This window comes from Schistocerca piceifrons, chromosome 11 (genome assembly GCF_021461385.2).
Source record: "Schistocerca piceifrons isolate TAMUIC-IGC-003096 chromosome 11, iqSchPice1.1, whole genome shotgun sequence".
In the NCBI taxonomy this organism is placed as follows: Eukaryota; Metazoa; Arthropoda; class Insecta; order Orthoptera; family Acrididae; genus Schistocerca; species Schistocerca piceifrons.
Genome location: NC_060148.1, coordinates 85,020,936 through 85,048,396, shown reverse-complemented (window position 1 = coordinate 85,048,396; position 27,461 = coordinate 85,020,936). Strand labels below are relative to the sequence as shown.

Sequence of the window (27,461 nt, the reverse complement as noted above, 5' to 3'; positions counted from 1 at the left end):
CTGTGATGGTGTCATCCTAACGCATTATGTTCCTCCAGGGCAGACCATCAACACACAGTATTACCGCTCGTTTTTGGAGCATCACATGCGACCAGCTTTGCGAAAGAAGAGGCAACACTTTCTGTGCAACCCACCCCTCATTTTGCACGACAATGCGCGGGCGCATACAACGCAAGCTGTGGCTGCTCTGTTCAGCTGATGTGACTGGGAAGTACTGTACCATCCACCACACTCCTCAGACTCAAGCTCTTGTGACTTTGATTTGATTCCATTCGCTTCAGAAATGTTCCAGAGATTCAACAGGCAGCAGACCACTCCATTCGCACCATCAACAGAACAGGCTCTGCTAATGGTATACTACACCTTCCATATTGCCAGCAACAGGTTCTACACGACGCTGATGACTACTTTGAAGGACAGTAACAGGTGCAAACACGTACCTCTTTTGTATAGTTGCCACTATTTAAGTTCCAACCCTCATATAATGAGGACAAAAAACGTTCTTGCGAACAGGGCACTCTGTTGATTTCATAACTGCTTTGATGTTGGGCTCAATTTTTGTCGTAGACATGCACAAAACTAGACTACTGCCAATTAAACAGTGTTGTTCCCAGTTGACACCAGCAGCTCTTGTTGTGCTAGTTCAAAAATGATGAGCTGTGAAACAGGCTATTATTCCAAATTGCAATCCCCTGCCACCATACCATCTAGACTGGCATGGCTCGAAAGAAGCAAGTTCTCTCTCCTTTCTCAGAGGGAATGAAAGATAAGTAAGTTTTTTTTAGAACAAATGCTCAGGGGCAGGCCACCATCAGATGAATGATGGGCCACATGTGGCCCACGGTCTGTGTATTCCTACATTAAAGCAATTGTACTGTCTAATCCAATAATAACTGAAAGATGCAAATATGTGCAAGTAGTCGGGAAGCTCTGTTACTTACGAGATGGAATCCTAAATTTTCGGGACTGGTGCTGCCATCCGGAAAGTAGTAGTAGTAGATCTTTGCACCAGTGCTTGGAAACTGGACACAATGCAAAATATGAAGAGACCGAGATTCTGGCCCCCACCAGCTTCTACTGGGAGAGCATCTTCAAGGAGGCCATTGAAAATTGCGTAATGGACATTCTCATAAACCAAGACACAGGTTTTCAATCAGAGAGGCACAGAAACCATTACTTAGCTCCATAAAGGAATCACGCCTCAAGCGGCCACATGATCCTGCCATGACGGCTGTCGGGCTCACTCCATGGGATTCCACACTGTGCAACGCCGGGACAGCGGGATCTGGGTTTGCGACTGCAAACGGATTGTCGGCGGCCGCAATCAAAGCGTCGGCACTCACTATTGGAATGTCGGCAGCCACAATCGGAAAATCAGCGCTGGGAATCGAAGCCCGACTAACGGACATAAATAACACCGACAATGAGCAGACAGACCATTCCATCAGAACCACCTGATGATGGTGGAAAGGTTATTCGCCGAAATATTGTGGGACTTAACGATCCCATCCGACTGGACACCCGAGAGCCCTGGAAACAACACATACGCCAGGAAAGCCTCTTATCACATAGAAACACCACCGGCTTGTTTTTCCTACTGATCCACATTAACTTACATTTTTTTCTAATTTAGAGCTATCTGCCATTCATCACGCCAACTAGGAATTTTTCCCAAGTCATATTGTATCCACCTATTGCCACTCAGTAATGACACCTTCCCATACACCACATCATCAACAAACAACTGCGGACTGCTGGTCGCCCCCCCCCCCCCCCTTCTTTTTTTTTTTTTTTTTTTTGTTATGTTTTTAGGGCGCAAAACTACTACGGTCATTAGCACCCGGTCTGTGACTTAGGAAAATAACGAAACTGGTAACCAGCAGCAACGGGAGCAAAACTCAAAAAATTGGGGAAACCAAAAACAGAAGGAAAGCTTAAAAAACCACTATAGAAGGGGGGTTGTTTGTCCCCAGAAAGAGCTTCAAATGACTGACGTCGTCTCACTGGCACTAATGAACTCGAGAACATGATCGGCTGATCGCGTGTCATCTGCTAAAATAGAATATATATCAGGCGACAGCTGTAGATGGGCGCGTAATGGAGTAAAATAGGGGCACTCAAGTAAAAGGTGTCTCACCGTCCACAGTTGAGAGCAGTGGGGACAGAGTGGGGGAGGTCGCCGCTTAAAAGATGTCGATGGCTAAAAAGACAGTGCCCTATCCGGAGTCTAGTTAATATTACCTCCTCCCGACGACGAATTCGGGAGGAAGAGGTCCAAGCACAGGGAACAGCTTTCACGTCCTGCAATTTATTATTGGGCAACGTGCGTGCATTAAAGAGCAACACGACGACATAAAACATTCTGTAGATCGGCGAAGGGAATCATGTGAATAGCTGGCCGAAGAAGAGAGACTGCAGCCTTGGCTGCAATATCGGCCGCCTCATTTCCACCGATACCAACGTGTCCCGGGAGCCAGAGGAACGCCACCGAGACGCCCCCCAAGTGGAGCAAGCGCAGACAGTCCTGAATCCGGTGGACCAGAGGGTGGACAGGGTAGAGAGCTTGGAGACTGAGGAGAGAGCTGAGAGAACCTTAACAGATAACATACTGTGTCCGCTGATGGCGACGGATGTATTGGACAGCCTGGAGAACAGCGTAAAGCTCCGCAGTATAAACTGAACACTGGTCAGGAAGGGAAGTCGAAATCGATTTGGGGTGTCGCCAACAATAGGCACTCCCAACACCAAACGATGTTTTTGAGCCATCAGTGTAAATAAATGTGGCATCCTTCATTTGTGCGCAGAGAGCAGCAAATGCCCGACGATAAACAAGAGAAGGGGTACCAGCCTTGGGAAACTGACAAAGGTCACGGAGCAGGCAGATCCAGGGCCGGAGCCAAGCCAGTGCTGTACCCCAAGTTGTCAAGAAAGTTTTAGGAAAGTAGAAGGAAAGAGAATGGAGCAGTTGACGGAAGCGGACTCCCGGTGGTAGTAGGGAGCAAGGGCGGTCAGCATATCCTAAATCCAAGGAGGCATCAATAAAAATGTCATGGGCCGGATTAGCAGGCATGGAAGACAGATGGCTAGCATAACGACTCAGAAGGACAGCTCGCCGATTGGACAGCGGAGGTTCAGCAGTCTCAGCATAAAGGCTTTCCACATGGCTGGTGTAAAAAGCTCCAGACACTAAACGTAATCCATGGTGGTGGATAGAGTCGAGACGCCGAAGAATAGACGGTCAAGCAGAGGAGTAAACTATGCTTCCATAGTCCAATTTCGAGCGCACTAAGGCGCGATAGAGGCGGAGAAGGACCACTCTGTCCGCTCCCCAAGAGGTACGATTCAGGACACGGAGGGTGTTGAGGCGGTCAGCATATCCTAAATCCAAGGAGGCATCAATAAAAATGTCATGGGCCGGATTAGCAGGCATGGAAGACAGATGGCTAGCATAACGACTCAGAAGGACAGCTCGCCGATTGGACAGCGGAGGTTCAGCAGTCTCAGCATAAAGGCTTTCCACATGGCTGGTGTAAAAAGCTCCAGACACTAAACGTAATCCATGGTGGTGGATAGAGTCGAGACGCCGAAGAATAGACGGTCAAGCAGAGGAGTAAACTATGCTTCCATAGTCCAATTTCGAGCGCACTAAGGCGCGATAGAGGCGGAGAAGGACCACTCTGTCCGCTCCCCAAGAGGTACGATTCAGGACACGGAGGGTGTTGAGGGCTCGCAGACAGCGAGCCGAAAGATAGGAAACGTGGGAGGACCAGTACAGTTTTCTGTCAAACATAAGACCCAAGAATTTAGCAACGTCCACGAACGGAAGGTTGACAGGGCCTAGATGTAAGGAAGGCGGAAGAAACTCTGTACGACGCCAAAAATTAACACAAACGGTCTTACTGGGAGAAAAGCGGAAGCCAGTTTCGATGCTCCAAGAGTGGAGGCAATCGAGACATCCTTGAAGGCGTCGTTCAAGAAGGCTGGTCCGTTGAGAGCTGTAGTAGATCGCAAAATCGTCCACAAAGAGGGAGCCCGAGACATCAGGAAGGAGACAATCCATAATTGGATTTATGGCAATGGCAAACAGTACAACACTTAGCAAGGAGCCCTGGGGTACCCCGTTTTCTTGGGAGAAGGTACGGGAGAGAGTAGTGTTCACCCGCACTTTAAATGTGCGCTCTGCCATAAATTCACGAAGAAAAAGGGGCAGCCGACCTCGAAAGACCAAAGCGAACAGTGTGCGGAGCATGCCTGTCCTCCAACAGGTATCGTATGCTCTCTCCAGATAAAAAAATATTGCTACTATCTGGCATTTCCGGAGAAAATTGTTCACGATATAAGTGGAGAGAGCAACAAGATGGTTAACTACAGAACGATGCTTTCGGAAACCGCATTGCGCAGGTGTTAAAAGACTGTGGGACTCCAGCCACCAGGCTAAACGGCAATACACCACATGCTCCAAAACCTTACATACACTACTTGTGAGAGAAATGGGGCGATAGCTAGAGGGGAGATGTTTGTCCTTTCCAGGTTTCAGAACAGGAACGACGATAGCTTCCCGCCATCGTCTGGGAAAAGTACTGTCAGTCCAAATTCGATTATAAAGGTGAAGGAGGTAATGCAGACTACGGTATGATAAATGCAGCAACATTTGTATGCGGATACCATCCGGGCCTGTGGTGGAGGAGCGAGAAGAAGAGAGTGCTGCTCGCCCTATCCACCAAGTCATTGATACATATAGAGAACAACAATGGTTCTGTCATACCTCCCTGGGTCACTGCTGACAATACCCTTGTCTCTGACAAATGCTCACCATCGAGGACAACACACTGGGTTCTATTACGTAAGTAGTCTTTGAGCAAATCACCTGTCTGGAAACCTATTCCACATTGTTGTACCCTCGTTAATCTGTTGTGGGCCACTGTGTCAGTTGCTTTTTTGAAATCTTGAAGTATGGAATCTGCATGTTGCCCTTCATCCATAATTCACAGTATATCATTTCAAAAAGGGGCAATAGTTCTTGGCAGTAATGTAGCCTTGCAGAGTAACCATGGGGCACATGCAAGACCACGAGATGGCTATCCAAATGACTTTCTTCACTGCTCCATAGTCCAGGTTTTATGGCTTTGGTACAACATTTTCCTGTTCTGGCCATTTGCACTGATGAGTGGTTTTGGGATTCCAGCCCACCCTGCAATTCCCTTCTGGTGCTGACAGGGTTTATGAGTGTGAGATTTACCGGGTGATCAAAAAGTCAGTATAAATTTGAAAACTTAATAAACCACGGAATAATGTAGATAGAGAGGAAAAAATTGACACACATGCTTGGAATGACATGAGGTTTTATTAGAACCAACAAAAAACAAAGTATTGCTAGACGCGTGAAAGATCTCTTGCGCGCGTCGTTTGGTGACGATCGTGTGCTCAGCCGCCACTTTCGTCATGCTTGGCCTCCCAGGTCCCCAGACCTCAGTCCGTGCGATTATTGGCTTTGGGGGTCACCTGAAGTCGCAAGTGTATCGTGATCGACCGACATCTCTAGGGATGCTGAAAGACAATATCCGACGCCAATGCCTCACCATAACTCCGGACATGCTTTACAGTTCTGTTCACAACATTATTCCTCGACTACAGCCATTGTTGAGGAGTGATGGTGCACATATGGAGCATTTCCTGTAAAGATCATCATCTTTGCTTTGTCTTACTTTGTTATGCTAATTATTGCTATTATGATCAGATGAAGTGCCATCTGTCAGACAGTTTTTGAACTTTTGTATTTTTTTGGTTCTAATAAACCCCACGTCATTCCAAGCATGTGTCAATTTGTACCTCTCTATCTACATAATTCCATGATTTATTCAGTTTTGAAATTTATACTGACTTTTTGATCACCCGGTACTTCTGCAGCAACTTTAGAAGCTGTTGCCCTCTTTATTTTTTGTCACAGTTCTCTTCAATGACTGACTGTTATGGTCAGTCCAGGGTATACACGCAGACAAAAAACAAAACAAAAAAATTCCTTGTCTTTTCCCAGACACCCCAGTTAAAAATACACTTTCACGGGTGGGGGAAAAAAAACACACACACAATTTTTCCTGCATGAAAGTACATTTTCCCGTGTTAAGTTATAATACACTTTCTCTTGGAGCTGTAAAACTTGTCAATTCTTTGAATGGCAAAGGATATACACACCGGCATAGAACTTACTAGCGCTTTAGGAAATGCAACACATAAAAAAAAAACAAAGCATTGTGGAAAGATCATTGATGCATGGCAACACGTATACTGCATATTTTCTTATTACGAAAGTATAAACACGTATTCCACCATTATACCATGATAGCTTCCAAAGCACTGAAATAGCCAATCATAGCTCATGCCATGTGATCTCGCCAGCTAATGACAGCAGAAATTCAGAGCATAGGAAACTTGATGCAGTCAGCCAACAGAACATCATTTTTTGCTGTTTTTCTGAGGGTGTGGTTAGGCAGGATCCTAAGAGTACCAGTTTAATTGCAGCAGCTGAATACTTCTGACAAGCACGGTTATAAATTTCACACACCAGACACTTCGTGGGTTTCCTGGCTGAATATATGCTCCGTCAAGCACTTCAACTTTCTCATAGTAAAGCCAGTTATGTGTGAAATTGCTCAAGAACTCACTTCGCACTTTTTTTAAGATAACTATATTTTTTGCCATTGCTGTTGCATAATTTGTAATCTTTAAAAGAATTAAAACAAATATGAAAGACTAGCCTTGAAACTTGATCTTTTTTAGCATGTGTTACCTTTTAAGACACATTAAATGAATGTGACAGTAAAATATTAAGTAACGGCATAAATGGCTGGTGTTCTGGGCCCGAAATTTTGTCTAAGTGGCTGGTCCTCAGCATTAAGTTTTGGATAAGAGTTTAACACTCAACGATTTAAGAAATTCATTGCACATTCTCGAATGTACCATAATTCATCTCACGTAAAAGGAAATGTCCTTTGAAAGTAATGCTTCTGAAATGACCGTTCACGATATTTTCCCACGAACCGTTAGTAATGTAAACTGTTGCGACATCATGCTCATCGAAACAAGATCCAGTGGAAAGATACATCAAAGTCAATATGTAGTTACGAAGTATTGTGTAGCCTTTCACACATTTTGCTTTCGGCAGACACTTGTTTATACACTGTATCAGGTCCTACTAACCAAAATTAAAAAATTTTAACTAAAAACTAAACTAATGAAAAATCCCAAAATTCTAAAAAATTCCCACTCTTTTCCCGGATTACTCCGGGTGAAAAAATTCCCAGGTGTTTCCCACATTTCCCAGGAACATGCACCTTGACAGTCAACATTTTGTCCATGTTGTGACTTAGGGGATGATGATCTTCCACGATGATCTTCCACTTTCTGTACACAGGGTATAAATCTTCGATACGGTGCCTCTCGACACATCAAACATATTGGCTCCTTTGGTTACGGAAACACCACCATTGGAGCACCAACAACTTGCTCACATTCAAATTTATTTACAAGGAGAAGTCCCTAGTGGTGGTGAAATCACTTATATGGTGTATCACACCTTCACCATTAGCCACCCATCCTGGTGGGCGCTCATTTGCGAATAATTGACCAAAAAAAAAAAATTTCGGAATTTTACATGACATTCAATAGCATTAAATACGTTATTTTGTATGACTGGTTGCATCATGTGTTGGATAGAATAAGGGTTTTATGTGCACAAAGTTGTGCATTCAAGTCTCATCAGGTACTTCAGCTTTTTATTTTTAAATTTTTGTTCAGTTTGTTGATTTAATTGTAATTTTTAATTTGTATTCCTTTGTCACATCAGTTTAATAACGTTGACTTCTTCACTTGCTGTCATTTTGCTTCCTATCATTCTTTTTCTGATTGAAATATTTGTTTATATGATTTTAGTTAATTTTATGTATTAATTTCGATTCAATTTCTTTCATTTTATCATCCTATTTTTTCAACCAAATTATTCCACTCAATATTTCTACTCCTAATTTTGGTTGAATTTCATTTTACTTGTGATCTATTCTTTAGTTTAAATCTTCATCTGCATTATTTTGCGCAAAGTGCAATAGCAATTTAGGCTATGTTTCAAATGTCCATATGACAATTACCATCCAAAAAAATGCATGTCTTGCAACAAAAAATAAATTTTTGATGCCATTGCACAGTCAATATACATAGATTATTTCGCCCTTTGCTTTTTTATCCGACAGACTGGCATTTTCAAATGTTTAAATATTACGACAGATAAATATAAATAATTAAAATCACATGGAGATATTACAATAGATAAACATAATTAAATTCACATTCACAAAAATTCTGAGCAGAACAAGAATGATATATAGAAAATATGAGAACCAATGAAAAGTTTTTCTTTTTAAAATTCAGTCTTGATCGCACCACATATGCTACAAGAACATAGGTGACCGGTGTCGGTCATATCACATGACCATCACCAGACCTGTAATTTTTTATGTTTATTAAAATTGTACAAGCGAAAAAGTTCTTATGATGATTAAAATGTTGTGAGACAAAGGTACATAAATAAAAATTATGTTCAAACAATTAACTGAATAAAAACAATGGTCAAAGTCATTTTCATGCAGATTTAAAAATAAAAATATTTAAAGTACCTGATGGGATTTGTACCCATGACCTTCAGCATGTAGAGTACTTACCCTATCCATCACACCATATCAGTCTACAAAATAATGGTTTTTTAGTGCTACTGAGCATCATGTAAAACTCTGAATTTTTTTTTCATCAATTACTCGCAAACGAGGGCGCACAGGTGGTTTGAAAAAGTCGGTCCCACTGCTTGAGTCCTCTCCTTGATAGTTGCAACATAGTGGATTCATAACTACACAGAACACTGTTTTGACCACAACTGACATTTGAGACGTATTGAGGACTTGCACAGATGCTGTTCACGGTCAAGTGCGACAGCGAAACCTGCAGGCTCGGTTAACATCTGCACATGTGTTTAAGAATGCCTTTACCACGGTGTTTCCATATTTTTGTCCAGTCCATATGTGTATGTACGAGGTTTGTCCAGAAAATACGTAGAAAAGTTGAATAATGTCTTTATGTTAGAAGTTGCAGTCACCGCCAGGTGGGACTACTGCTGTAATGAATCCCATCAACACTCAGTTCGAGTCAGAGCACTCTGCGTGAAGGTGGGAGTGTGCTGCAGCTTGTTGACAGTTACCCTTTTTCACCTGCCGTCGGCATGGAGCTCTCTCTGATTGAGGAACAGCGCGTCAACATAAAGTTTCTTGCAAAGCTAGGCACGAATGGCCGTGAGATTTTTGAGTGTTTGAAACAGGTTTATGGAGACAATTCTCTGAAGGAATCGAGCGTGAACAAGTGGTTAAAAAGGTTCCGGGATGGCCGAGAAGAAGTGAACGATGACCCTCGCCCAGGACGCCCGTCGACATTGAGTTCCGGTGCAAATGTTGAACAAATTCGGGGTTGTGTTCTTCAAGACCGTAGATTGACAGTCGGAATGATTGCTGACGAGCTGTCAATCCCCAAAACAATCGTTCACGAAATCCTGACATAAGTACTTGAAATGAAGAAATTGTGTGCGAAAATCGTACCGAAGCTCTTGACGCCAGAACAGAAAGCAAAGAGGGTCGAGTGCTGTGAGGATTGGTTGGAAGCAGAGAAACGAGTGGACTTTCTCAACCGAGTCATAACTGGAGACGAGTCCTGGTTTTACGAATTCGGTGTGGCGCTGAAATCTCAACGCAAGGAATGGAAACTAGCAGGAGAACCGAGAACAAAAAAGTCGCGAAAATCAAGGTCCAATGTGAAGACAATGTTGATTGTTTCCTTTGATTCTAGGGGCAATGTTCAGAAGGAATTTGTCCCTCCTGGCCAGAGAGTGAACGGAAATTTTTACGTTGAGGTTCTGACACGTCTCAGAGCTCGTGTGGCCCAAGTTTGACCGGCATTGGCAAAAGGGGGCAGGTGGATCCTTCATCACGACAATGCGCCTGCTCACACGTCGCTCGTTGTGCGAGTTTTTGGCCCGAAGCTCAATCACCCGCCATATTCACCCGATTTAGCCCCGTGTGACTTCTTCATGTTCCCGAAATGCAAAATGGTGCTTCGGGGGCGGCACTTGGGAGATGTGGAAGCCATCGAGGCGGAAACGACACGGCAACTGAACAACATCACAACTGAAGACTTTCAGCAATGTTATCAACAGTGGAAACGGCGTTGGCAGAAGTGTGTCGTGTCTCAGGGCGAGTACTTTGAAGGAGACCATATTGTTATACCTGAATAATCGTAAAATAAAGTTATTATTCAACTTTTACACGTATTTTCCAGACAAATCTCATGTGTGTGTGTGTGTGTGTGTGTGTGTGTGTGTGTGTGTGTGTTCGAGAGCGAGAGAGAGAGAGAGAGAGAGAGAGAGAGAGAGAGAGAGACCACACTACACAATATTAATGAAGTACGTGGACCCTGCCACATGCAGCAGGGCTTGCTGAGCAGTTTTATTCAGACATACGCACCGAGGCGAGACTCCACGTAGCGGGCAGCGACACCTGTGGCACCCTTGGCGGAGTAGACGCCGAGCGCGAGCAGCGACAGCCCGCCGGCCGCAGCCAGCACCTTGTCCCAGTCCTCCAGCAGCGCGTGCACGCCACTCCCGATCACAGCTCCGGCCGTCCTGGAAACCGACGTCACCCCTTACACCACCTCCATCTCGTCCAGCCACGTCGCTAAAACTGCAGCTGAAGCAATATTAGTCGACGACACGTACCGTATAAGAGGTCACTCGGCAAAGTATCCGACCTCATTTCTTTTCTGCAAACACCTCACGGATTCAAATTTAATGTGCTCACACGAGCCGATCTCGAACCTTCATTCGTTTGCACTAATTTTCTCCTGCCTGTTGGTAGCCTCAGTTGTCAAGCATGTAGTGTTCACGTCGATTTTTCACTGCGAGGGAAATGACGGAATGACTGGAGCAGTGCTACTACATCAAATTTTGCCACCGGGCAACAGCCAGGTGGAAACCAATCAGGAGATTTGGACAGCTTTTGGTGACAGTGCTATGGGCATCACACAGATTAAAGAGTGGTACAATCAGTTTAAAGATGGCCACTTGTTAGTGGAGAGCGAGCCACACCCCGCTCGGCTTTCGACATGCCGAAATGACCACCTCGTTCCCAAGGTAAACACATTGGTGATGTGGGACCATCATGTGACTGTCAGAGAAATTGCGCAAGAGTTGGGCATCAGTACTTTTTCGTCAGATTCTACTGTGATCTAAGGTTTGGCCCCGAAGAGAGTGTCAGCGAAGTTTGTGACAAAGCTGCTGACAGCAGAGCAAAAGCAACTTTGAGCTGAAGTCTCACAGGATATGCTGGACCCCACAAATAGTGACCACAACTTCGTGAACACCGTAATCACTGGTGACAAGTCGTGTGTGTGCGGGTAGGACCCGGAAACCTAGCCCCAGTCGTCACAGTGGAAACATTCCTCATCACTGAGACCAAAGAATGCCAACCAAATGTGCAGATAAGTCAAAGTGATGCCAACTGCTTTCTTTGACTCCCACAGTGTGGTGCACCACAAGTATGTACAACAGGGTCAAACTGTCACCAAAGAGTACTACTGGGATATCCATCATTGCCTATATGATGCCGTGTGGCATAAGAGACTGGACTTGCGGTCAAGGTGAAATTGGCACCTCCATTGCGACAATGTTACAACACATTACTCCCCCTTGACTCAGAATTATTTTCACGGAAAAAACAATGATTCTGTGCTTCAAAAGACTCCTTTCTCTCCTGGTATGGCCCTGTGACTTCTGGCTGTTCCCAAAACTCAAGAGGTCATTGAACAGAACAAGATTTCAGACAAGAGAGGACATTATGGCAGCAACGACAGCTGATTTAAACTCCATTCAGAAAGAGGCTTTTTCGGCATGCTTCCAACAGTGTCAGCACGACTGGGAAAATTGTGTAGAGTCTCGCGGGAAATACCTCGAGCACGATTAGTGTCTAATGCTCCATGTAAGCCAGTTTTTATTTCCCGGAAAAGAAAATTCTTTTCTAATAGACCTCATACCTGGCTGTACCAAGAACTCTGTCAGCTGCGTGAATAGATATGGCAACGTTCCAGATTAGAGTAAAGCACACAGTGTAGTGTGACAAAATTTTGAATCCCAGTGCAATTCTCACAGCCTCAGCAAAGTAAGGTAAATATTACTTCACAAAACACATTTAAGGAATATTTACCGAGCATACTTTTGGAAATACCGCAAACTCTTGACAATCTGGGTCTGGATTACTGTCAGTCTACAATCATCAAAAAAGAAATACAAGTAAAATTAATTCAAAACAACCTGGGAGTATTTTTTTTTTAATTATTATTAAATGAGTATTTTTGTGTAGAATATTAACTTTTGGTTGTGAAGACATACATAGAGAAAACATTTGAGAGCAGTTAAATAGTGATAGCCACAAATCATGATCTGAACATGTACCTGATGCATGTATAACAAAGTATGTCGGGTAGAGAAAAAGAGTGAAGATGAGGTGACCAAGACAGTGGAGCATGTCCGTCTGTTGTTACAGTGAACAGGACAAAATTTGCACAATTATGCCAATATGCGGCTGTGCATTATCATGGTGCAGCATCCAGCCAGCTTCACGGAAATGTGGTCCTTTGCGCCTTGTATGGATTCGCAATGTTTTCAGGACGTCCCTGTATAATTGTCCAGTTGCTGATGTGTATGCAGGTACAACATGCTGATAAACCATTCCATGAATACCAAAGAATGATATGACCATAACTTTCCCAGCAGAAGCAACCACTTTTGCTTTTTTTGGGGTTGGTGATGGAGGAGATTGCCACACTGAGCTTTGCTGTTTGCTCTCAGGATCAAAATGATGTAGCCAAGTTTCATCAGCAGTAATTACATCTGAAATAAACTCTGGATCTTCCTCTTACATCAACTTTAACTGCATGAAGACCTGCACTTGAATGTGCTTTTGTTCGGTAATCGACAGTATCGGAACCCATTGTGCACAAACACTTGTCACGTGTAATTTTTCTGTCACCAATGTGTGGGTGGCACCCAATGAAATGTTCAGTATTTCAGAAAGTGATCTTAAGGTAATTCGTCGATCCTCTCTCACAATGACAGCAGCAGTGTTGATGTTTTCTTCCGTAAGAGCAGTAACTGGAGCACCGGGTCCACCTTCCTTTGAAATTGATTGTCTCCTCTCTTTAAACACTTTAAACCACCTTCGAGCTGTACTGTAGGGAGAATAGACTCTCCACAGGCCTTCTGTAACATTGTATAGGCCTCAGCTGAAGATATGTTGAGACAAAAGTAGAATTTCAAAGCTGCACATTGTTCCTCGCATGTTACCTCCGTTGCAGCAGTAGGTGATACTGGACACTTCTGGCCTTTCCTGCTTCTCAGAGGCGGGAACCAGGAGTCCCAACAATGAAACTATTACGGCGTGCTTGTTGCACATTAAGCTAACAGAATATCATAAGATTAAATTTTAGCACGGGAAATTATGACCATAAAAAATTATGATCATTCTTTATTGAATAGCCCTCGTACTTTACACCTGTAACCAAATGACAATCACGCGAGTGGCGATGTTCCTCTTTGTACGAGCCACTAAAATCGAGACACACACTGCCAGTACAGTTATGACGACTGTGTTTTGAGATTGAAGTGGGGTCTGATCAGTCAACTCGATGATCGCAATAAATGCTGTGAAACACTGAAAAATCTGACAATGGGCAATTAGGAGCTGGTGAAAAGGAAAGTCTTGCAAAGGCGTAAGCATTCTCCGTGACAACGCTTGCCCACAAACCACCACTCTCCTGCAAAAGTCTGAACTGAATATCATTACCCGCCCACCCTATAGTCCAGACATGGCACTGAGTGAACCACCTGTTCCCTAAGTTCAAAGAACAGTAGCCTGTTAGCTTATATTAAATATGCAACTAGCAACACTTGTAGCCTGTGACCCTCTGTGCACTTGGATATCTGATGATGGAAACAAATCCAAAACATGTCAAGTAAGCAGCTTGAGTAGTAAAGTCATTTTTCACCACCTTTATGACTATCTTTGCAGCAACCTATTCAGCACCAATATAATACTACATTTCAATTTTGGAGAAAGTCTTGAACACTAATTTAGAGACAGTAAGCTTATTGCCACAATGCAATTTGTAACATTGGCACATTATGGCTGCACATCAACTACTTAAAACTGTCTGTTCAGATCTGACTGCTCAAATGCACATCTGTTGTTTGCAGTTGTTAATTGAAGCTACAATAATTACTGCATTGAGTTGCTTACGCACCAGAAATAAAAGCAGCCTTGAAACTTTTTGAACTGACAGTGTACGTAAAGTATAAGAGGCGTTCAAAAAGAAATGAGCCGGAATCTGGAATGCAAAAACCGGTGACAAGAGGATAATATCGTGGCGTGTGTAACGAGGTGTGTTCCGATCAGAGTGTTGAAGTTCACAGCCCGTCGCTAGAGGGCACGTGTGCACGTCACGTGACTATACAGAGCTAGCAGCAGCACGCACCAATCGTCCGACACTGTCAATCGCATTGCAAACAGTGACACGGAAGGCGTCAACAGGAAAGCAAAGAGGTGGTGTTCATTTTCTGACAGCAGAACGAGTAGGAAGAGCGGACATTCATCGACGAATGTCACAAGTGTACGGCGAACACTGCATGTCCCTCGCAAGAGTCAAGGTGTGGCACAAGCGCTTCAGGGCAGAACGGGTGTTGTTAGCCGATGATTCATTGTTTGGAACACCACACTGCATTGCAGATGACATCGTCCAACTGGTGGATGCACTCATTACCCAGGACCGCCGAGTGACCGTGAAAGCCACAGCCGCCGTGATCGGATTGAGCGTCAGAAGTGTTCACACCATCATGAAGGAACGACTGCGCATGTGCACAGTGTGTGACCAATGGGTGCCCCACAGTCTTCAACCACACCAGGAAGCATGGCCCACTGTCTTGTTCATCTGCAGTGCTATGTTCAGGAAGGGAATGTGTTCCTGGCAAAAGTGGTGGTGGAGATGAGTCACAGTGTCATCACTTCGAACCAAAATCAAAACAACAAAGTCTTCGGTGGAAGCATCCAGGGTCACCACCACCAAAAAAAGCCAAGGCCATGCACACAACTGCAGGAAAGGGGTTATGCTGACATTCTTCTTTGAGTGAGATGGCCCCCTTCTGATTCACCTCCTGCAGCATGCGACAACAGTGAATGCCCAGTGTTACTCGCAAAACCTTGACCACTATTTGCCAAGTGATCAAATCAAAATGACCAGGCAATCTGATCCGTGGGGTCATTCTGCTCCACGGCAATGCAAAGCCTCGTTCAGCCAACACAGTCGCGGCACTCCTGCAGAAATTCAAATGGGAGGTTCTCGGCCACCCTCCATACAGTCCGGACCTCTTTCCCCCTGTGATTACGCCATGTTTGGTCCCCGTAAAAAGGCTCTGAGGGACAAACGATTCACTTCGGACGACAACGTCCAGCTGTACGTGTGGAACTGGTTAACAACGCAGCCCCGGGAATTTTATGAGACAGCCATTCACTGCCATGTGTCAAAGTGGGACAAGTGTCTCAACAGCCAGGGTCAATACTTCTAACATACAGGTACTGGTTTCTGTAATTATGCCTCTGGCTCATTTCTTTTTGAATCCCCCTTATATTTAATTGTGATGAACTTTTCACAATTAAGAAGTTACAATCCGATTGTTGTGAAAAAATAAATGTGTATGGGGCTGGCGCCATGAAGGACTTGTAACAAGGAGACTCATTTGACAGACAGAATGTACACTTTTAATGTCTCCATCGTTTGCAATGGTATCACAAAGACACACAGGTTCCTCTATGTTCGTATTGATTGTTTATGCAATCTAAATGATCGATTTCAGAAATCACCATCCATCACCAGGTGTACATGGGAAACCAGACTCATATATTTCAGTTCAATAAGATAAGAACACACAGAGATAACCGATAGCCATCGCCATTCTGCCACACCATTTTATTACCAGCTAGATGAAACCATAAAGTTATGTGATTTTATATTACATATTTGTTTATTTATTAGCACATTTACAAAATTAAAACTGACTGTGGAGTGTAATAGTCAAAAGTCAGTGGTACGGCCAGTGTAGTTATCTGATATTCATCCACAACCATAGAGAATCGAAATATGATGTGACTGGTTTCCCAGACACTTCTAATGATGCAATGTGTGTTATGAAGCGAATCATGTATTCAGGATACATTAGATAATGATAAATTTACCTTTTGGAAATGTAAGGGGAGCAGAGAGGCAGTTCTGATGTGATTGATAATGAAAGCAAAATTGAAGAAAAATCCAAGATACATTCATAGAATTTAACAACCTTGAAAAAGCATTCAACAATGCAAAATGGTGCGAAAAGTTCAAAATTATGAGAAAAATAGGAATAAGCTACAGGGAAAGATCTACGGTATAAAATATGTACAAAAACCAAGAAAGAGTATTAAGAATGGACGACCATGAATGACGTGCTCATATTAAATAAGTTGTAAGACAGGGGCGTCGTCTAGTGGGATTAAAATACAGGGTGAAAGAATCAAAAATAAGATTCACAGATGACATTGCTGTCCTCAATGAAAGTGAAGATGAATTACAGGAAGTGTTGAATGGAATAAACAATCTGAGTACAGAATATGAACTGAGGGTAAACCAAAGAGAGACTAAAGTAATGAGAAGGAGCAGGAATGAGATTAACAATAAGCTTAACATCAAAACCAGAGGTCCACAAAATAGACAAAGTGAAGGAAGAAATGTAACCCATAAAGCGTAAACTGTGGAAAAATTATACATGTATTAATGCAAAACTGGGTGTGAATTAACATTGTGGGCATAGGAAATTTGATGGGAGCGATAAAAAATGTCATAAATAGCAGGAAAATGTAAATCCGGGGTTGTAAAAGTGGGGTTATACCGTAGGATGCTACATCTCGCTTAAGGGGTTAAACCTTTCTCTCTATTAATAATTTCATTGAATAACCTTATTTCGCCCCCCCCATGAACCATGGACCTTGCCGTTGGTGGGGAGGCTTGCGGGCCTCAGCGATACAGATAGCCGTACCGTAGGTGCAACCACAACGGAGGGGTATCTGTTGAGAGGCCAGACAAACGTGTGGTTCCTGAAGAGGGGCAGCAGCCTTTTCAGTAGTTGCAAGGGCAACAGTCTGGATGATTGACTGATCTGGCCTTGTAACAATAACCAAAACGGCCTTACTGTGCTGGTACTGCGAGCGGCTGAAAGCAAGGGGAAACTACAGCCGTAATTTTTCCCGAGGGCATGCAGCTTTACTGTATGATTACATGATGATGGCGTCCTCTTGGGTAAAATATTTCGGAGGTAAAATAGTCCCCCATTCGGATCTCCAGGCGGGGACTACTCAAGAGGATGTCGTTATCAGGAGAAAGAAAACTGGCGTTCTACGGATCGGAGCGTGGAATGTCAGATCCCTTAATCGGGCAGGTAGGTTAGAAAATTTAAAAAGGGAAATGGATAGGTTGAAGTTAGATATAGTGGGAATTAGTGAAGTTCGGTGGCAGGAGGAACAAGACTTCTGGTCAGGTGACTACAGGGTTATAAACACAAAATCAAATAGGGGTAGGTTTAATAATGAATAGGAAAATAGGAATGCGGGTAAGCTACTACAAACAGCATAGTGAACGCATTATTGTGGCCAAGATGGATACGAAGCCCACACCTACTACAGTAGTACAAGTTTATATGCCAACTAGCTCTGCAGATGACGAAGAAATTGAAGAAATGTATGATGAAATAAAAGAAATTATTCAGATTGTGAAGGGAGACGAAAATTTAATAGTCATGGGTGACTGGAATTCGAGTGTAGGAAAAGGGAGAGAAGGAAACATAGTAGGTGAATATGGATTGGGGGACAGAAATGAAAGAGGAAGCCGCCTGGTAGAATTTTGCACAGAGCACAACATAATCATAACTAACACTTGGTTTAAGAATCATGAAAGAAGGTTGTATACATGGAAGAACCCTGGAGATACTAAAAGGTATCAGATAGATTATATAATGGTAAGACAGAGATTTAGGAACCAGGTTTTAAATTGTAAGACATTTCCAGGGGCAGATGTGGACTCTGACCACAATCTATTGGTTATGACCTGTAGATTAAAACTGAAGAAACTGCAAAAAGGTGGGAATTTAAGGAGATGGGACATGGACAAACTAAAAGAACCAGAGGTTGTACAGAGATTCAGGGAGACCATAAGGGAGCAATTGACAGGAATGGGGGAAATAAATACAGCAGAAGAAGAATGGGTAGCTTTGAGGGATGAAGTAGTGAAGGCAGCAGAGGATCAAGTAGGTAAAAAGACGAGGGCTAGTAGAAATCCTTGGGTAACAGAAGAAATATTGAATTTAATTGATGAAAGGAGAAAATATAAAAATGCAGTAAGTGAAACAGGCAAAAAGGAATACAAACGTCTCAAAAATGAGATCGACAGGAAGTGCAAAATGGCTAAGCAGGGATGGCTAGAGGACAAATGTAAGGATGTAGAGGCCTATCTCACTAGGGGTAAGATAGATACCACCTACAGGAAAATTAAAGAGACCTTTGGAGATAAGAGAACGACTTGTATGAATATCAAGAGCTCAGATGGAAACCCGGTTCTAAGCAAAGAAGGGAAAGCAGAAAGGTGGAAGGAGTATATAGAGGGTCTATACAAGGGCGATGTACTTGAGGACAATATTATGGAAATGGAAGAGGATGTAGATGAAGATGAAATGGGAGATACGATACTGCGTGAAGAGTTTGACAGAGCACTGAAAGACCTGAGTCGAAACAAGGCCCCCGGAGTAGACAATATTCCATTGGAACTACTGACGGCCGTGGGAGAGCCAGTCCTGACAAAACTCTACCATCTGGTGAGCAAGATGTATGAAACAGGCGAAATACCCTCAGACGTCAAGAAGAATATAATAATTCCAATCCCAAAGAAAGCAGGTGTTGACAGATGTGAAAATTACCGAACTATCAGTTTAATAAGTCACAGCTGCAAAATACTAACACGAATTCTTTACAGACGAATGGAAAAACTAGTAGAAGCCAACCTCGGGGAAGATCAGTTTGGATTCCGTAGAAACACTGGAACACGTGAGGCAATACTGACCTTACGACTTATCTTAGAAGAAAGATTAAGGAAAGGCAAACCTACGTTTCTAGCATTTGTAGACTTAGAGAAAGCTTTTGACAATGTTGACTGGAATACTCTCTTTCAAACTCTAAAGGTGGCAGGGGTAAAATACAGGGAGCGAAAGGCTATTTACAATTTGTACACAAACCAGATGACAGTTATAAGAGTCGAGGGACATGAAAGGGAAGCAGTGGTTGGGAAGGGAGTAAGACAGGGTTGTAGCCTCTCCCCGATGTTGTTCAATCTGTATATTGAGCAAGCAGTAAAGGAAACAAAAGAAAAATTCGGAGTAGGTATTAAATTTCATGGAGAAGAAATAAAAACTTTGAGGTTTGCCGATGACATTGTAATTCTGTCAGAGACAGCAAAGGACTTGGAAGAGCAGTTGAATGGAATGGACAGTGTCTTGAAAGGAGGATATAAGATGAACATCAACAAAAGCAAAACAAGGATAATGGAATGTAGTCTAATTAAATCGGGTGATGCTGAGGGAATTAGATTAGGAAATGAGACACTTAAAGTAGTAAAGGAGTTTTGCTATTTGGGGAGCAAAATAACTGATGATGGTCGAAGTAGAGAGGATATAAAATGTAGACTGGCAATGGCAAGGAAAGCGTTTCTGAAGAAGAGAAATTTGTTAACATCGAGTATAGATTTAAGTGTCAGGAAGTCCTTTCTGAAAGTATTTGTATGGAGTGTAGCCATGTATGGAAGTGAAACATGGACGATAAATAGTTTGGACAAGAAGAGAATAGAAGCTTTCGAAATGTGGTGCTACAGAAGAATGCTGAAGATTAGATGGGTAGAACACATAACTAACAGGATTGGGGAGAAGAGAAGTTTGTGGCACAATTTGACCAGAAGAAGGGATCGGTTGGTAGGACATGTTCTGAGGCATCAAGGGATCACCAATTTAGTATTGGAGTGCAGCGTGGAGGGTAAAAATCATAGAGGGAGACCAAGAGATGAATACACTAAGCAGATTCAGAAGGATGTAGGTTGCAGTAGGTACTGGGAGATGAAAAAGCTTGCACAGGATAGAGTAGCATGGAGAGCTGCATCAAACCAGTCTCAGGACTGAAGACCACAACAACAACAACAACAACCTTATTTCGATGGTTTTCTTAAGTACACAACCCCAATAACAGAAAGTCGGAGTAATAGATTGTGTCTCTTTAAATGACATATTATGCCCTTCACTGAGACAATGTTCAGTGATGGTAGATTTTTCACACTGGAGCAAAGGTGTGGCGTTGATGTTCCATACACTGGGCATGAACTGTGCAAATAAACTGTCCAAAATAAGCCTTTCTGTAATGACAGGGAATTTTATATACCTCTTGCTTCCATAGTTCCACCTTTAACAGATCCAAGAAGGGCTCTAGTCTTGGTCAAAGGCAAAAATGACACTTTTTTTTTAAATTATTACTTGAGGATTCTTTAAATCCATGCAATGGGTAAAAAGCAACAGATTTACTGATTTCAAGGACCTGTTGTTGGTCCCCATGGTGATTCAAAGTAAACAGCACGAACAATTTGATGATCAGTCTATCCATTTTGCCTGAAAACAACCTTAAGGTAATCCATTTCATGTGTCAAATTATCAAAATCCAAAATAGCATAAGCTCTCTTGACCAGTGCATGAGAACTAGTACCATGGAGATAGTGGTCCGTATGTGTAGGTTTACACTATGTGCTATGTCCCAATGTCCTATTTTCTGTTTTATATACTAAAAGCACCAAAAAACGTAATTTGCCATATTTTTCCATTCCCATCCCAAGTTTGATGTATGAAAAGCTTCCATTCCATGAGGCCAAATGATAAAAATATCATCCACATATTTCAAAAATATATGTGGGTTTAAGAGCTGTTCTGAGTGCAGCATCATCAAAATCTTCCTTGAAAGGATTGGCAACAATAGGAAAAAGAGGACTTCCCATTGCCATATGGTCAGTTTGTTCAAAAAATGGATCATTAAATAAAAAATATGTTTATGTCAATACATTGTGACACAGCTGAGCCGTTTTATCATCCAAAAGGTGACCAATTAGCAACAAGGACTACTCCAAAGGTACCAAAGCAAAAACTGAAACAACATCCAAGCTAACTAAAAGGTCAGATGTTCCGAGGCACAGTGGCTTCAAGTGTTGAATAAAATTGATCGAGTCGGATATATTATCACATTTCACATTTCCCCACATGAGAGCTAAGGACCGAAGCAAGATATGTGGCTGAATTATAAGTAGGAACACCGAAACATTGTGATGTCAGCATGATGAAATCCAGCCGCATACCCATGAACAGCATCAAGTCTAAAAGGGTTATTTGAAATAAAAAATTATAATAAAATCACAAAATCCAATGCGCACTCCATGTTCATATGGCTGGAATCATTCCTGACATGGAACGGGTCCTTCCAGTTGCCATGAGGAGCACAGGATTCAGCCATCTGCAGAGGGTGGCTCACATTGGTACCAATGATGTGTGTCGCTTTGGATTGGAAGAGATTTTCTCTGGTTTCGAGCAGGTAATAGAAGTGGTAAAGACTTCCAGTCTTGCTTGTGAGATGAAAGCAGAGCTGACCATTTGCAGCCTAGTTGACAGGACCAACTGCAGACCTCTGGTACAGAGCCGAGTGGAGAGTCTGAATCAGAGATTCCGACAGTTCTGGGACCGTGTAGGCTACAGATTCCTCAACTTGCACCATAGGGTGGTTGGCGGTTCCACTGAATAGGACAGGTGTCCACTATACACAGGAGGCGGCTACACGGGTAGCAGGGGCAGCGTGGCGTGGACTGGGGGGTTTTTTAGGATAGAGGTTCTCGGGAAAACACAAGATGGGCTTCAGTCACAAAGGGCGCAGGCTGAACACAGGAAGAACGTAGATACAGGAACCATTGGTAAAACAGTTATAAATTGTTGTAGCTGTGTTGGGAAAGTACCAGAGCTCCAAGCGTTAGTAGAAAGGACTGACGCTCAAATTATTATAGGCCAAGGCCAAGGCCGGAGGTAAGCTCAGCTGAAATTTTTGTGAAGAGCCTAACGATGTTCTGAAAGGATAGGCTAAATACAGTTGGCAGTGCCGTGTTTGCTGCTGTTAGAAGTAGTTTATCTCGTCATGAAATTGAATTAGATAGTTCCAGTCAGTATGGCCAGAGGTCATTCTTGGCAACCGGAATGAAATAATAACTGGATCCTTTTACTGCCCTCTCAATTCAGATGATACAATTGCTGAAAGGTTCAAAGAAAAATTGAGTTTGATTTCAGATACGTAGCGAACTCATACAATTATAGCTGGTGGTGACTTTAATTTACTCTCGATATGTTGGTGAAAATACATGTTTAATTTCGGAGGTACACATAAAACATCACCCGAAATTGTGCTAAACGAATTCTCTACAAATTATTTCAAGCAGTTAGTTCATGCGCCCACGAGAATAGTAAATGGTTGTAAAAACATACTTGACCTCTTAGCAACAAATAATCCTGAGCTAATAATGAGCATCAAAATGGATGCTGGGATTAGTGAACACAGGGTTGTCGTAGCAAGCTTGAATATTGTAAACCTCAAATCCTCCAAAAATAAATGAAAAATATACCTATTAAAAAAAGCAGATAAAAATTCACTTGACACCTCCCTGAGAGACAATCTCCACTCCTCCCAAATTAACAATGTGTAAGTGTAGACCAGATGTGGCCTGAGTATTGGCAGCAACTGGGAGATTATACCAAATAAATCAACAAATGATAGATCTGATCCTCCTTGGCACACAGAACGGGTCAGAACACTGTTGCAGAGACAAGGAAAAAACATGCCAAATTTAAACAGACGTAAAATCTCCAAGATTGGCGATCTTTTACAGAAGCTCGAAATTTAGTGTGGACTTCACTGGGAGATGCTTATAATAGTTTGCACAATGAAACTTTGTCTCGAAACCTGGCAGAAAATCCAAAGAGATTCTGGTCATATGTGAAGTATGCTAGCGGCAAGACACAATTAATGCCTTCTCTGCGCGATAGCAATGGAGATATTATAGAAGACAGTGCTGCTAAAGCAGAGTTATTAAACACAGGCTTCAGAAATTCCTTCATCAAAGAAGACAAAGTAAATATTCCAGAATTCAAATCAAGAACAGCTGCCAACATGAGTAACATAGTAGTAGATATCCTCAGAGTAGTGAAGCAACTTAAATCACTTAATAAAAGCAAGTCTTCTGGTACAGACTGTATACCAATTAGGCTCCTTTCATAGTTACGCTGATGAAATAGCTTCATACTTAACAACCATGTACAACCACTGGCTCAACAAACGATCCGTACCCAAAGACTGGAAAGTTGCAAAGATCACACTAATATTCAAGAAAGGTAGTAGGAATAATCCACTACATTACAGGTCCATATCATTAAGGTTGATATGCAGCAGGGTTTTGGAACATATATTGTGTTCGAACATTATGAATTACCTAAAGGAAAACGATCTATTGACACATGGTCAACACGGATTTAGGTAACATCGTTCTTGTGAAACACAACCACCTCATCATTCGCACGAAGTGTTGAGTGCTACTGACATCGGATTTCAAATTGATTCTGTATTTCTGGATTTCCAGAAGGCTTGTAGTGGAACCCGTGTGGTTATGGAATATTGTCTCATTTGTGTGACTGGATTCATGATTTCCTATCAGAAAGATCACAATTCATACTAATTGACAAAAAGTCATCAAGTAAAAAAGAAATGATTTCTGGCATTCCTCAAGGTAGTGTTATATGCCCTCTGCTGTTCATTATCTATGTAAAAGATTTGGGAGACAATCTGAGCGGCCGTCTTATGTTGTTTTCAGTTGATGCTGTCATTTATCGACTAGTGAAGTCATAAGAAGATCAAAACAAATTACAAACCGATTTAGAAAAGATATTTGTATGGTGCAAAAACTGCCAATTACCAACTGACCCTAAATAAAGAAAAGTGTGAGGTCATTGAAATGCGCGCTAAAAGGTATTCGTTACACTTCGGTTATACGATAAATCAGTCAAATCTTGAGGCTGTAAATTCAACTAAATACCTAGGAATTACAATTGCAAGCAACTTAAATTGGATGGGACACACAGAAAATGTTGTGGGGAAAGCTAACCAAAGACTGTGTTTTATTGGAAGGACACTTAGAAAATGTAACAGATCTACTAAAGAGACTGCCTACTCTACTCTTGTCCGTCCACTTTTAGAATACTACTGCACAGTGTGGGATCCGACAGGACTGATGGAGTACATAAAAAAAGTTTAAGGAAGGGCAGCACATTTTGTATTATCATGAAATAGGGGTGAGAGTGACACTGGAATTATACAGGATTTGGGAAGGACAGCATTAAAACAAAGGCATTTTTTGTTGCAGCGAAATCTTCTGACAAAATTTCAATCTCGAACGCTCTCCTCCGAACATGAAAATATTTTTTTGCCACGAGCCTACATAGGGAAAAATTATCACCGTAACAAAATAAAGGGAATCAGAGCTAGCCTCAGAGAAAGATATAGGTGTTCGTTCCTTTTGCGCACTATACAAGATTGGAATAACAGAGAATTGTGAAGGTGGTTAAATGAACCCTTTGCCAGGCACTTAAATGTGGTTTGCAGAGAACCCATCTAGATGTAGAAATCCCACATGCTTATTGTACTGATTTTAAAAGTACTATTTTTCACATATTATAAGGTAAGGAAATGTTGAATGACCCGGTGCACGGGCTCCCGGGCAGGCTTTTTTCACTTACTTGATGGACTCCAGGACGGTGGTGCGATTCTCGGCGGCCTTGAGGCGGATCTGCTCGAGGGCGATGTCGCGGTTCTCGCGCTCTGCCTTGGCACGGGCGGCCGCCTCCGCCTCGGCGCGCTTCGCCTCCAGCTGCGAGCGCATCTCCAGCTCGCGGTCCAGAGTGGCGCGCCGCATCGCCTCCTGCCGCTCCACACTTGCCTCCTGCTTGCGCAGGTTCTCCTCGTTCACCTGCTGCTGTTGCTGGAGCTGGTCCTCGTACCTGCCGGACACACACATCTCACTGTATTCACGTACCGACAACATCCGGAGATACCAGAGAGAACCAATATACCTGACCTCTCAAACAAATGGCAATTTTGTTAATGTGGTTGCAAAACACAAAGTGTCGTGATGAAATCTTCAACCATTTCCAAATGTAATTAAAAAATTATGAGACATAGATACTTGCAGTTTGTGGCACTGTATACAGCAACACAGAAAATTTAATGCAATTTTTTCTAAACAATTTCTTCATGTGCTAAATCATTGCAAAAAAAAATTACACCTCAAGAGAGAACCAACTAATGGTGTGGTATGTGAAAACGAAATCACCTATTGCTTTCCAAGAACCTTCTGACCCGAATTTCAACAGCAGGCAACAGACACGATGATTAACACTCAGTATGACGAGTTCCTAGACACTAGGAGTATAAACAGACAGAGTTCCTAGACACTAGGAGTATAAACAGACAGTCATGATCTGGCAGGAAATGCAAACTGGTGAAATAGTAGAGGAGATCAGTGACCTTCTCAAGAAGTCCATCAGAATCAGTTCGTCGGGCATCGAGAGAGTTCAACTCCACTCGCTCGACAGTTCACAAGGTCTGAGACAGGAGGAAGGGCAGCATCAGTTGTGAATTTTTAATCTGTTTATTTGATTGACTTCAGCTGTGGAACTATCTTCGGTGCTACATGAATAAAAAACATAATGAGATTCAGGCAGCACATACCAAAAACTTACATATTAATTTCATTCAAGTCGTGATTACTCAGCTAAAGATTCCATTCAGTCACACACTGACTAGTCTGGTGTGGCATCTGAAGACTACAAACTGAAAGCTGAAATTTTAAATTCTGCATTTAAAAAAAAAAATCATTCTTGCTGGAGAGCTTTACAAACATTCTGTTTTTTTATCACTACACACAGTCCCTAAGGACAACGTAGTAATAAGCATCCCTGGCTTAGAGAAACAACAGAAGGCGTGAAAGCAACTAAGTGACCATGTCTGGATGGAATCCCAATCTGGTTTTAAAAAAGAGTACTCTACAGCACTGGCTCTTTATTTAACCTGCATTTATCACAAATCTCTCGCCCAGGTCAAAGTCTAAAGCAACAGGAAAATGGCACTCACAACTTCTTTATACAACAAGGGTAAAAAGATGGACCCGCAAAATTACAGACCAATATCCTTAACATCAGCTGCTGTAGAATTCTAGAATGTATTCTGACTACGAATATAATAAAATGTCTAGGGACCAAAAAAGCTTTAGTTCACAAATCACCACGGTTTTAGAAAGCATTGCTCATGCAAAAAACAGCTTACCCTTTTCTCCTATGATGTACTGCAAACTTTGGATGAAGGGCAACAGATTCCACATTCCTAGATTTCCTAAAAGCATTCAACAAGGTACCCAACTGAAGACTGTTAATGAAGGTACGAGAATGTGGGATAGGTTCCCAGATACGGGAGTGGCTCAAATACTCCTTAAATAACAGAACCCCATGTGTTGTCTTCGACAACAGGTGTTCATCAGAGACAAAGGTATTGTCACGAGTGACCCAGGGAAGTGTCATAGGACCACTACTATATTCTATATAAATAAAGGACCTGGCAGAGAGGGTGAGCAGCAATCTGCAGCTGTTTGGTGGTGATGCTGCGATGTATGGTAAGGTGTTGAAGTTGAGTGACAGTAGGGGGATACAAGATGACTTAAACAAAATTTCTAGTTGCTGTCACAAATGGCAGCTGGCATTAAATGTAGAAAAATGTAAGTTAATGTGGATGAGTAGGAGAAACAGTCCCGTAATGTTCAGATACAGCACTTGCAGTGTCCTGCTTGACACAGTCACGTCGTTTAAATATCTGGGCATAACACCGCAAAGCGATATCAAATGGCAAATTTTGGTAAACATTTTTTTGGAAACAGTGATCAATAGAGTATTATATTCTAACTAAAGTTCAGTGTTGATCACAACACTTATCAACATCAGTTCACTTCGTAGCAGCTGAGGAGAGCTCCGCCTACCATCCTCCAAGGAAGCCATGGGTCTGAAGATGGTTATATAAATATAACCGAAACCGGTCACCTATGTTATTGACACATAAGTGTTGTGATCACGACTGAACTTTAGTTAA

General features: G+C 42.5%; 1 protein-coding gene across 1 annotated transcript in view; it reads right to left on the bottom strand.

Moving 5' to 3' along the window:
* The window catches only part of LOC124720335 (ATPase family AAA domain-containing protein 3), an 89,519-nt gene that overhangs the window by 41,217 nt on the left and 20,841 nt on the right, over positions 1-27,461 (bottom strand). Inside the window, exons 3-4 of the mRNA XM_047245652.1 lie at positions 25,064-25,324; positions 10,554-10,711 (exon numbers count right to left, since the gene is read on the bottom strand). Of these exons, the coding sequence (XP_047101608.1) occupies positions 10,554-10,711; positions 25,064-25,324 (419 nt within the window). The remainder of the gene's footprint in view (positions 1-10,553; positions 10,712-25,063; positions 25,325-27,461) is intronic.